The sequence below is a fragment of the Myotis brandtii genome, unplaced genomic scaffold (assembly GCF_000412655.1).
Source record: "Myotis brandtii unplaced genomic scaffold, ASM41265v1 scaffold521, whole genome shotgun sequence".
Lineage (NCBI taxonomy): Eukaryota > Metazoa > Chordata > Mammalia > Chiroptera > Vespertilionidae > Myotis > Myotis brandtii.
The window spans coordinates 4,015,249-4,028,540 of NW_005369870.1; the positions used below are offsets into that span (position 1 = coordinate 4,015,249).

The 13,292-nt window shown below is 38.7% G+C and overlaps 1 protein-coding gene across 4 annotated transcripts in view; it reads left to right on the top strand.

Moving 5' to 3' along the window:
• TP53BP1 (tumor protein p53 binding protein 1) overlaps positions 1 to 13,292 on the top strand; it is a 96,569-nt gene that overhangs the window by 34,317 nt on the left and 48,960 nt on the right. For all 4 annotated transcript variants that reach the window (XM_005877546.2, XM_005877544.2, XM_005877543.2 and 1 more), the window contains exons 10-11: positions 1,140 to 1,234; positions 7,718 to 7,926. In XM_005877546.2, the coding sequence (XP_005877608.1) occupies positions 1,140 to 1,234; positions 7,718 to 7,926 (304 nt within the window). The remainder of the gene's footprint in view (positions 1 to 1,139; positions 1,235 to 7,717; positions 7,927 to 13,292) is intronic.

Below are 13,292 nucleotides of genomic sequence, written 5' to 3' on the forward strand. Positions count from 1 at the left end.
TCTTTCTCTCTGTGTTAGGGCAAAGAGGTTTGTACTTTTAAATAAAAATGTGCATGATCTTTCTAATAGGCAGAAATGGAGTAAATATTTTGTCTCAAAAATCAGCAGATGAATTCTTTTTCTAGTACTTTCTCATCTGTTTTTCAATCATGATGTCCTTGTGTCTGATCATTCATTTTCTCTTATAATGATACTAGAGGCCTGGTGCACAAAATTCGTCCATGGGGGCATGGGGGTCTCCTCAGCTCAGCCTGCACCCTCTCCAATCCGGGACCCCCTTGACTGCTGGTTTAGGCGTGAAACCGGGGATCGGGTTTCATAAACAAGCAGTTGGATATCCCTCTCACAATCCTGGACTGCTGGCTCCTAATCGCTCACCTGCCTTCCTGCCTGGTTGCCCCTAACTGCCCTCCCTGCTGGCCTGGTCATCCCTAACTGACCCCTGCTGCTAGCCAGGTTGCCCCCAACTGCCCCCTCCCTGCTGGCCTGGTCGCTCCTAACTGGCCCCCGCACAGGCCTGGTCACCCCTTATTGCCCCCCTGCTGGCCTGGTCTCCCCACACAGCCTGCTTTTTCAGTCATTGGGTCGTCCCTCACTAACGCCCCTGTCAGCCTGGTTGTAGGCAGCCATCTTGTGAGGGCATGAGGGTTAATTTGCATATTACCTCTTTATTATATAGGATGGCTTTATGCTTACTTTTTAAAAAATATTTTTTTATTCATCAGAGAGAAAGGGAGAGGGAGAGAGAGAGAGAGATAGAAACATCAATGATGAGAGAATCATTGATCGGCTGCCTCCTGCATGCCTCCTACTCTGGATCAAGCCCAAAATCCAGGCATGCGTTCTGCCCAGGAATCAAACCATCACCTCCAGGGTCATAAGTCGACTCTCAACCACTGAGCCATGTGGGCCGAGCTACTCTTTTTTTTTAATTCTAATTTTGGATATGTCTCATGTGAGAAATAGTTATTGAAATATTATTGATGGCTCTTCCACAAGCCTCAGGTAGCTTTTTGAGAGAAATGCTAATAAGTATTGGTCTGAATGGCTTAGACATTTTTGCTATTAAAAAGGAAGAAAACAGATGCAAAATTGTGGCTGTGGTTAAAAATAATCTGTGATTTTCTCTTTCTATAAAGGAATTCTTCAGATCTTGTTGCTCCTTCCCCTGATGCTTTCCGATCTACCCCATTTATTGTTCCTAGCAGTCCCACAGAACAAGAAGGAAGAAAAGGTGAGCTCTCTTGATCTGTCTGTTGATCTCAGATTAGAAGGGGAGCAGCACTTCTGCCTTGCAAAATATACTGTTTCTTTATATGTTGGAACACTGACCTAAACTATTCAGTAGGACTCGTCTGTCTTACCTTTAGGGAAGTGGCCTAGTGTAAAGTGCTCGTCTCAGTTCTTAGCTCTTCTAGCACCAATTCTTTTGAGAACTCGGTGTTGTTGACTTAATTTTTAAAAAGACCCTTAAGGGAAAATGTTAAGGTTTTCAAGTTAAATTCAAATGAATTAGTATAGTGAAGAGCTGGATTTATTACTAATTGCCGGTAATTTTCAGCAACATATTTGCATGTTATTGATGAGAGGGAACCAAAAATTGTTTTGTTTGTCTTTATAGGCTATTTTGTTATTTTTTTGATATATTTTTATTGACTTCAGAGAGTAAGGGAGAGGGAGAGAGAGATAGAAGCATCAATGATGAGAGAGAATCGTTGACCGCTGCCTCCTGCTTGCCCCTTGCTGGGGATTAAGTCTACAACCTGGGCATGTGCCCTGACTGGGAATCGAACCTTGACCTCCTGGTTCATAGATCGATACTCAACCACTTAGCCACACCGGCTGGGCTATTTTTGTTATTATCAAAGCAGTTTTTGTCAGAGTGGCTAGGAGCAGGTTGTAGAAATTTTGACTTCATTCACTTTCTCCTAGGGATTTTGTACCTTATTCACAAGAAAATTTTTCCTTTTACTTAATTTATCTCATTATGTAAACTTCTTTTGCTCAATACTAGTCTCCTATCCAGTCATTCAAGGTATTTCTAAATTCCTACAAAGCCTTTTCCAATAAATTCCATGATTTTCTCCTTTTCATACCAATAGTGGTACAATAGCTAATTTTTATTGAACACATAGTATATCCCAGACACTATTTTATGTCCTTCCTTTTGGTTTTAGGTGCTTTGTTTTTTATCATTGAATCAATACTAGGAAGTAGGTGTTAGTTTTATCTCTGTTTTATAAATGGGGAAATGGAGGCACAGAGAGATCTCACAACTAATAAGTCATAGAGGCAGGATTTGAACTCAGGCAGCTGCCTCCATAACTGTTGGGTATATGCCTCCTATGATATCCCCCTCTCTGCTCTCAAGTGATATAAATATAGAAATATAGTTAACTGTTTTTCAAGTGTAATTTACCCATGGCAAAATTTAATCTTATATTTTCTTCTGCCACAAAGTTTCTGTTTGGCTATTTTCTCTTGAAATAATTTGTAGGTTTCCAAATGGACTAATATTCTAAGCATAGCATGATCGATTAGTGATGTCTTAAGTAAAAAATAAAAGTCAATCTATTCTACAAAAACTGCTATTAATCAAAATACGTTTGGTTTATATTTAGAACCATTTCTTCTATCTGTAGTGTGAACATATAAAAATAATTATATTAAAGGTGCTTTCTCCCTGATTGTAAACATCTACACTAATAAAAGAGAAACATGGTAATTAGCATACGACCGCTACCCTTCCCATTGGCTAATCAGCATATCCTTATGCAAATTAACTGTCAGCCAAGATGGCGGCCGGCAGCCATGCACTGAAGCGAACAGGGAGGCTTGCTTGCTCCAGTGACTGCAGACTCCAACGTTCCCCGCCTGGGTCAGGATCTGCTGCTGTACACCTTTATTATACTACCACAGCTGTGTTAAATATTCCCATTATACTTTTTTTATCTTTCTCACCATGACAAAGCACTTATTAACACATTAAGCGCCCAGCCTGTTTTGTCTTCCGGATGGAAAGTATATTGTCAGTCATGGTGACTGACTGGGCGCTTAATGTGTTAGAGACCTGCTGCTCTAAGCACTACATATAAAAAGGCTTTAGGTTAATAATCTTAGCAAAAAACAAAACTACAAAAAGCATACATAGTCCTACAAACAGTTATGAACAAGTATTAAGCAAATACATTAAATCTAAAATACAATTAACAAGGGAAAATATTTTTTATTTTTTATTAAAACCAAAGAACTCTGAATCATATACATAACATGATCCCAAATGTGTAAAGATATTTCTTTATATTTATGCATAGAAAATATATCCAAATGCTAATCTATATATATAAAAGGCTAAGTACTAACGTCTGACCGTCCGACCGACTGACCGACAGGCTGGTACATATGACGCACACTGGCAATTTAAAAATAAACAGTGACTCTCACATGCGTGTTATCTGTCCCTGTCTGACACTGGCCTCCCATTTAAATTAATTCAAACACAGTTTCCCGTGATGCCAGTATTTGCGATGACTATTAATAAATCACAAAGGCAAACTCTAGTCAGAGTAGGAATATTCTTATCTGGACCCGTTTTCGGACATGGTCAGTTATATGTTGCTTTCTCTCAAGTTCGAAGAGCGTGTGACATTAAAGTTAAAGTTGTAAATACTTCATCACAGGGAAATTAATCAAGCACTCTGAAAGTGTTTTTACTCTTAATGTGATATTCAGGGAGATATCAGAATAAGTTTAATCAATTTATCAGTAATTGTTTTTATCAATGCTTTTATATCATGTTTTTGTTGTTTTTCTATCATGTCTTTGCTTTTATATTATGTTGTTATTGTTTATTTATTAATGAATTTGTATATTACTAGAGGCCTGGTGCACAAAAATTTGTGCACTGGTGGGGGTCCCTCAGCCCGGCCTGCCCTCTCTCACAGTCTGGGAGCCCTCAGGGGATGTCCTACTGACTGCTTAGGCCCGCTCCCATGGGGAGGTGACCAGACTGATCGAGGGAAGGCACTGCCCCCATCACCCCGTCGCTGCTGCTGACTCTGGCCTCTCTCTGCGGGAGGTGACCAGGCCAATCAGGGGAAGGCGCCGCCCCCACCACCCCACTGCTGCTGCCACTGCTGGCCGCTGCGGCTGCGAGGCCTGAACCCCGGGCCTCGCAGCTGCTGGGGCTCACAGCTGCCTGGGCCCACTGCTGCCTGAGCCCCAGGCCTCGCAGCTGCTGTGGCTTTGTCTGGATGGAAGTCTGCTCTCATTAGCATATTACCCTTTTATTAGTATAGATTTTATACACATTTTACTAATTTTCTTTCATCTCTGACACTTATATTATAGAGAAAGGGTGAATAGCAATATTAAAATATTTCTTCTAATTATTTTCCTTTCAGTGTGCACGAATCCGTGCACTGGGCCACTAGTAATTAATAACAGGCATACTTAAGATATGTTGCAAGTTTGCTTCCAGGCCACTGTAGTAAAGTGAGTATTGTGGTAAATATTGTAATAAAGTGAGTAATCTTTTTGCTGGTGGAGAGTCTGCCTTCAATTTGTAAAAAATGCAACATCTGTGAAGCACAATAAAGTGAAGTGCAATAAAATGAAGTATGCCTATACTCATTGTCGAAAGTTTGGAAAGCATATAGGAAAGTAACGATAAGAAAATAAAACAAATTGAGAAGAAAATAAAAATCACCCGTGATCCCACAATCCAGATATAATTATAACTAGTTTATTTATTGATTAATAAATAAACCATAACAACATAACAACAAAGACATGATATAACAACAAAGACATGATATAAAAACAACAAAAACATGATATAAAAGCATTGATAAAAACAATTACTGATAAATTGATTAAACTTATTCTGATATCTCCCTGAATATCACATTAAGAGTAAAAACACTTTCAGAGTGCTTGATTAATTTCCCTGTGATGAAGTATTTACAACTTTAACTTTAATGTCACACGCTCTTCGAACTTGAGAGAAAGCAACATATAACTGACCATGTCCGAAAACGGGTCCAGATAAGAATATTCCTACTCTGACTAGAGTTTGCCCTTGTGATTTATTAATAGTCATCGCAAATACTGGCATCACGGGAAACTGTGTTTGAATTAATTTAAATGGGAGGCCAGTGTCAGACAGGGACAGATAACACGCATGTGAGAGTCACTGTTTATTTTTAAATTGCCAGTGTGCGTCATATGTACCAGCCTGTCGGTCAGTCGGTCGGACGGTCAGACGTTAGTACTTAGCCTTTTATATATATAGATTAGCATTTGGATATATTTTCTATGCATAAATATAAAGAAATATCTTTACACATTTGGGATCATGTTATGTATATGATTCAGAGTTCTTTGGTTTTAATAAAAAATAAAAAATATTTTCCCTTGTTAATTGTATTTTAGATTTAATGTATTTGCTTAATACTTGTTCATAACTGTTTGTAGGACTATGTATGCTTTTTGTAGTTTTGTTTTTTGCTAAGATTATTAACCTAAAGCCTTTTTATATGTAGTGCTTAGAGCAGCAGGTCTCTAACACATTAAGCGCCCAGTCAGTCACCATGACTGACAATATACTTTCCATCCGGAAGACAAAACAGGCTGGGCGCTTAATGTGTTAATAAGTGCTTTGTCATGGTGAGAAAGATAAAAAAAGTATAATGGGAATATTTAACACAGCTGTGGTAGTATAATAAAGGTGTACAGCAGCAGATCCTGACCGAACCTAGAATTAGAATGGAAGGTGAGGTTGAGGCCAAGTAAGCAGCAAGGGGTTGGAATTGGGGTTGGGATTAGCTGGTAACATGAGAGTGATGATAGGAAAAAAACTGAGTGGCAGAGGTAGTTTGTGAAAGTGATGTAGAGCAGTGATTTTCAACTTTTTTATCCTCGTGGCACACATAAACTAATTACTAAAATCCTGTGGCACACCAAATATATTTTTTGCCCATCTAACAAAAAAATAGGTATAACTTTCATTGATTTACAAAAAATAAATAAATAAATAAAATTTGGAATGCCCTACTCTTTTTAGCTCCAAATTGACTTTTAAAAAAATCAGGTGCTTATACTTTGTATATATGGAGTTCTGGTACCAAGAATTAACCAATCAGTTTCAACCTTACTAGGCGACATGACCAATAAGATGCAACTCTGTTATATGACCTATATATCTGTGGTTCAAGATAGGGCATTCACATCGGACGGCTATTGTTGTGTTGGCTGTTGTCATTTCTTTTATTTGACAAGCTAAAGGAAAAGAGGTCAGTGGCCCTGACTAAATAGTCAGGTAGTGCATGTTTTAAAAATTCTTGTATGCCGTGGCCAGTTTGGCTCAGTGGATAGAGTGTCAGCCTGCAGACTGAAGGGTCCAGGGTTTGATTTCAGTCAAGGGCACATACCTTGGTTGCGCTCAATCATAGGCCATGGTTGGGATACATGCAGGAGGCAACCAGTCGATGTGTCTCTCTTATCATTGATGTTTTTATTTTTATCTCTTTCTCTCCCTCTCCCCTCCTCTCTGAAATCAATACAAATATATTAAAAATAATTATTGTAGCACACTGGTTGAAAACCACTGGTTTAGAGGAAGTCTCTTTGGAGTCAAGTTGTAAGATAAGGGGGAAAGGATTGATGAATCAAATACCTAGTTAGGTTCTGAGGAAGATGCTGATGGCCTTCAGGTGGGTAGTATACTATGGGAAAACAAGGTTTTGTGCATGTTTCCCTCCTAAGCAATTTGTCTTAGATTTGTGTTTTGTACTTAGTTATTTGATTTATCAGTGCTAATTGGCATTGGTAGATTTTTTTTTCTTCTGTATTTGTCCTGGTACCCATCTTTCTGCACTTAGCAGTTAATGCAAATATAATGAGTTCATAAATATGTAAATATTTATTTAGAGTGGTGAACAAGTTCACTACATTTCAAGGCCTGTGGCAGAATATATGATGGCTAAATTAAGTGCCATTAATTTGGGCTTTTCTATGCAAAATGTGAAAAATGAGTTATAATCAGGAAAGAGGCTCAGAAGTTTTAACATTTCATCTAGGTAGGTGGTTATCCCCAGGTGAAACCTACTTTAATCTATAACTTACTATTTTGGGAGCTTGAGGAAGGAAGTATTTCGGATTTTTATGGCCCAGTCAATCTATCAGCTTTTCTGAAAATTAAGTTAGTGTTTTTTTTAGGAATGGAAATTTCTATAATGTAACTAGAGGCCCGGTACATGAATTTGTGCACCAGTGGGGTCTCTTGGCCTTGCCTGTGGGATCGGGCTGAAACCAGCTCTCCGACATCCCCCAAGGGGTCCTGGATTGCAAGAGGGCACAGGCCAGGTTGAGACACCCCACTGGTGCACAGTTGGGGCCGGGGAGGGACGCAGGAGGTTGGTCAGCTGGGGAGGGGCCACAGGAGGGCTACAGGGCATGTCCAGCCCGTCTTGCTCAGTCCTGATTGACCGGACCCCAGCAGTAAGCTAACCTACCAGTTGGAGTGTCTGCCCCCTGGTGGTCAGTGCACGTAATAGTGAGCGGTTGAGCATATCATTAGCATATCATGCTTTGATTGGTTCAATGGATGACTGGACACTTAGCATATTAAGCTTTTATTATATAGGATTTTTATTAGTGGTATTAGAAGTATTAATGAATGCTTATTTCTAAATTAGTTTTACCTGTTTTAAACCAGATGAGCCAGTGGATATGTCAATGTTATCTGAAGAAGAAAGAGAATCTTTTCAGAAGAAACTTAAAGATGATGAACCAGGGGAGATAGAAAACCTCCCTGTCCCACCTGAGCCCACTATGGCACCACAAGCCTCAACACCAGTGTCTCAGAGCGCACCAGCCTTCACTCCTGGGTCACTTCCTGTCCCCTCCCAGCCTGAGTTTTCTCATGTGAGTATTGTAGAAAGGTTTTTTTCCTAACATTCAAAAAAAGAACTTTATTGAGGTATAATTTATAAGCCATAAAATTCACCCACTTTAAGTGTATAGTTTAGTGATGTTTTAGTTAATTTACAGAGTTGTGTAACTGTCGTCACAATGTTCTAGTTTTAGAACATTTCCAGAGTCACCTAACATCTTGTCTTTAAACTTTTTGAAAATGTTACTGCAAAACTAAAAGGGGCCATTAATCCTTATTTTACCTTAATGCAACTACTAGTCATTTTTATCTTTCTACATGCCTATGTTTTTGTTTTGTTTTGTTGGTTTTTTAAAAATGGTTTTGAGAGAGAGAAAGAAGGAGAGATGTGAGAGAGTAACGTCAATTGGCTGCCCATCACATGCATCCCAACTGGGAATCGAACCTGCCACCCTTTGGTTCATGGGATGATGCTCCAATCAATTGAGCCACACTGGCCAGGGCCATGCCTACATTTTAAAAATATATTTTTATTGATTTCAGAAAGGAAGAGAGGGAGAGAGAAATAAACACATCAGTGATGTGCTCGCTTCGGTAGCACGTATACTAAAATTGGAACGATACAGAGAAGATTAGCATGGCCCCTGCGCAAGGATAACCTGCAAATTTGTGAAGCGTTCCATATTTTTCTATTAGTAGATGTTTAAATTTTCATTGTCAACATAAACATGGATATTGACTTACTCTTAGGAAACGTAAATATTTCCATCATGATCGATTGGACTGGGATGAACACAGTTCTGCCAGCAGATATGTTTCAAGGCGTTGTAAACCTCTATTTATGCTTTCTCAGGATGTTGAACATGAGCTTCTCTTTGACCTCATTCAGAAAATGTTGGAGTATGAGCCAACTAAAAGGATTACTCTCAAAGAAGCCTTAAAACATCCTTTCTTTCATCCCTTAAAAAAAACTACATAGATCTCTAATTGTACAGCGAAAGAAGAGATTTTATAGACTGTATCAGTCTAATTAAGTTATTTTGTACAGCTTTTGTAAATTTCTTAAACTTTTATATTGCCTTGTTTATTTTGTTTGGATAGTTTGATTTGTTAAGTCCATAGCTAATTAATGAACATCTTTTTCAATGATTTCTGTATAAAATGATCTATTCAGAATAAATTTTTTTGTGTTTATGAAGTTTAAAAAACAAACAAAAAAAAATCAGTGATGAGAGAGAATCATTGGTTGGCTGCCTCCTACACCCCCAACACTGGGGATCGAGCCCACAACCCGGGCATGTGCCCCTGACCAGAATAGAACCTGGGACCCTTCAGTCTGCAGGCCGACGACGCTCTATCCACTGAGCCAGACTGACTAAGGCCATGCCTACATTTTAAAAAATGAAGTTGTTTATAGTGAACATACAACTTTAATCTTTTTCCAGTTAACATTGTATCATAATGATTTTTTAGTGTTACCTCAGTTTCATATTATCCTTTAAAAACTTGCAAAATATTTCTGGATGTAACATAATTTAATTATTCCTGTGCTGAGGTTATCAGGATTTTTTTAAAAAAATAATTCTTTATTGTTGAAAGTATTACATATGTCCCCTTTCCCTCCCCCCGCCCCCATTGACCTCCTCCAGCCTGGCCACCCCCCTTCCCTCTTCACCCCAGGCCTTCAGCACCCTATTGTCTGTGTCCATGGGTTATTCATATATGTATTCAAGGTCAGGATGGTTTTTAGTTTTCAAATGAGGAATTATTTTTCTTCTAAAAACAAGAAAGCTCAGACAGTGTTACTCAATGGTTGAGTGTCAACCTATGAACCAGGAGGTCAAGGTCAGTGCATATGCCTGGATTTGGGGCTTGATCCCCAGTAGGGGGCTTGTAGGAGATAGCTGATCAATGATTCTTATCATTGATGTGTCTATATCTTCCTCTCCCTTCCTCTCTGAAATCAATAAAAATATATTTTTTTTAAAAAGCAGAGGAAAACTAACATCTCATTTGTATAATTTTAAATATTTAAAAAAGACTAAATGTACGTTTTATGCATAGGGAATTGAAGGATTTTAACTAAATCTAAATGACTGTATTATATTGTCAATCTAAATGCCTGTTCTTATAAGATCTTAAGTGGGGAGTTATTTTAGTGTTATTGGGAGAACTTCTTTCATGCCTTTCAGTTTACAGGTGTTGTAATGAAAGTTTATATTTAAAAATGAATAGTAATATACCATAAATTTAGTGAGGAAGAGTGAGGCAGTAGGAAGAAAGAAATGGAATTGCTTTCTGGCATTTTAAAATTTGTTCATTTTGTTCATTTGTTTAATGAAAATTCCATTTTGTGCAAATCATTAGAAGTGTTTTGGTAGAGTGGTTAAGAACAAGGATTCTAGCCCTGGTTAGTATTTCTCAGTGGTCAGAGCATCAGTCTGCAGATCGAAAAATCACGGGTTCCATTCCTGGTCAAGGGCATATACCGTAGTTGCAGGTTCCCGGGGACCAGTAGGGGCGAGTGCAGGAGGCAACCAATCCATATGTTTCTCTCATGTCAATGTTTCTCTCTTCTCCCCCTCCCCCCGCAACTCCCTCCTTTCCACTCTCTAGAAACCAATGGAAAAAATATCCTTGGGTGAGGATTTTAAAAAAATGCTTCAAATTTTTATATTCTTTGAGTTAATGATCATATTTATAAATCACCAAGATAATACGAGAGTTGCTTTCTATTTAAAATAATGATTCATTAATCTATAAAGTGGTAAAGCTAAAATAAATAAGGAAACAAACAAACAAGGACTCTAGAGTCAAAATTTGCTGGACTTACTCCTGGTTCTGCCATTTCTGTCTTTGTGACCTGTTGAAACTGAGCTTAATTTTCCTCAGCAAATCAAATGGGGATATTGATACTACCTAACTAATGGGGTAGTTGAGAAGGTTAAATGACTTAGTATACTATATAAAGTGCCTAGGATAGTGGGTTGCACGTGATAAACACTCCATAAGGATCAGCTGTTGCTAGCAGTGAAAGTGAAATTTTTCTTTAGCTTTTATTTTTCTGTTAACGTTATACATGAACATATATAGTTTGGAGGAGCCATTAGAATTTAGGAATGAGAGCTATAAGCACTGATGCAGAGCATTAAGGGTTTTTCAGAAAAGGTAGGTGATATTAGAGACCACTTACTAGATGTCTATCAGTAACTAAACAGGATTTTTAAGGAAATGAAAGTCTATGCAGTGGTATCCCTACCTGGGGAAGTGATTCCTGGCCACAAAGGGAAAACTGACTTTTTGAAGAAAAAGACACTATTGAAGAAATTGCCGTACCTTCAACATTTACCAAAGACCATCAGAGTCAGAAATAAAACCAGTAATGAAAATTTGAGACAAATGAGTGATGCTGAACATAATTCAAAGGTCCCTGGAACCTAAGATGACCTAGTCTAATTTTTTGGACTCATATTTTAAGATTTCTCAGCCAGTACAGTCCATGCCTTCTAAAAAATCTCTGAATAGTACCTTTACAACTTATTTTTTATGTTTAGGGTTTGATTTTTATAAAAACCATTTGTAAAAGCCAGAAAAGGAGTCAGAAAATTAAAATGAGGTCTCTCCCCATCCATACTCAGAGACAACCACTTTCAGTTCTTTAAGCTTTTTCTTGTTATTTACCTACATAATTATATATATTACTAGAGGTCCAGTGCACGGGGAGGGGGCGTGGGTCACCTCAGCCTGACCTGCGCCCTCTCGCAGTTCGGGACCCCTCGGGGGATGTCCACCTGCTGGGTTAGGCCTGATCCCTGGAGATCGGGCCTAAGCTGGCAGTCAGACATCCCTCTTGCAGTCCGGGGCTATCGCAGTGCAGGACCCCTCGCTCCTTACTGCCCACCTGCAGCAGAGGCAGGAGAGGCTCCCTCCATCATTGCTGTGCTCACCAGCCATGAGCCCGGCTCAGGGCTTCTGGCTGAGTGGTGCTTCCTCTGTGGGAGCGCACTGACCAGGGGGCAGCTCTGCATTGAGCGTCTGCCCCCTGGTGATCAGTGCACATCATAGCGACCGGTCATTCTGCCGTTCGGTCGATTTGCATATTAGGATTTTATATAGGATTATTATATTTCCATACGTTCTTTAAAAAAATTTTTAAACTATTTCCCCATGTTTCCTGTATAGTGACATAATTTTGTTTAAATCATTATTGTGAATTTACATTATTATGAGCACTATTAACATAAACCAGTGATGGTGAACCTATGACACGCGTGTCAGAGGTGACACGCGAACTCATTGTTTTGGTTGATTTTTCTTTGTTAAATGGCATTTAAATATATAAAATAAATATCAAAAATATAAGTCTTTGTTTTACTATGGTTGCAAGTATCAAAAAATTTCTATATGTGACATGGCACCAGAGTTAAGTCAGGGTTTTTCAAAATGCTGACACGCCGAGCTCAAAAGGTTCGCCATCACTGACATAAACACTATTCACAGCAGAGCCTGTGGAATATTATGATTATTTTTCCCTGTTTGCATAATTTATTTTCTCTGGAATTGATAATTATCTTTTTTATATTTGTTTAGACTTCTGTGAACTATTCACTAAATCAGTGATGGCTATTAAAGATTGACTCATATTGAATGTGGTCCTGATAGTTCTCCATCCATCCTTATCCAGAGTTCTGAATGGGTTTTGCTCACTTAGCTCTGTTATTCTGACTAGGCCTGCAGCGAGCCATAGCACTGTGGGTTATTAGGGGCCAGACACTTGGAGGCTAGATCCAGGTAGTCTTTAGAAACATAGCTTGTTGATAGGTTAATTAGCCCTGAAATTTTACTCTGACTGAAATTCTATATAGTATATTGAAAAAAATTCTGTAATGAAAATCACATCAGTATTTAGTTTGATGATGCCTAAAAGGTATTCATAATGGGGGGCAATGCCCAGCTGGCATGGCTCAGTGGTTGAGCATCAACCTATGAACCAGGAGGTCATGGTTCGATTCCTGGTCAGGGCACATGCCCGGGTTGTGGGTTCAATTTCCAGTGTGGGGCGTGCAGGAGGCAGCCAATCAATGATTCTCTCTTATCATTGATGTTTTTATCTCTCTCTGACTCTCCCTTCCTCTCTGAAATCAATAAAAAATACATTAAAAAAATCATAATGGGGGACAACTCCTTAATGGATATGGTATGGGATTTCCTTTTTGAGTGATGAAAATGTTTTTAAGCCCTAGCTCAGTGATGGCGAACCTATGACACGCGTGTCAGAGGTGACACTCGAACTCATTTTTTTGGTTGATTTTTCTTGGTTAAATGGCATTTATTTAAAAATGCCATAAAATAAATATCAAAAATATAAATCTTTGTTTTACTATGGTTGCAAATATCA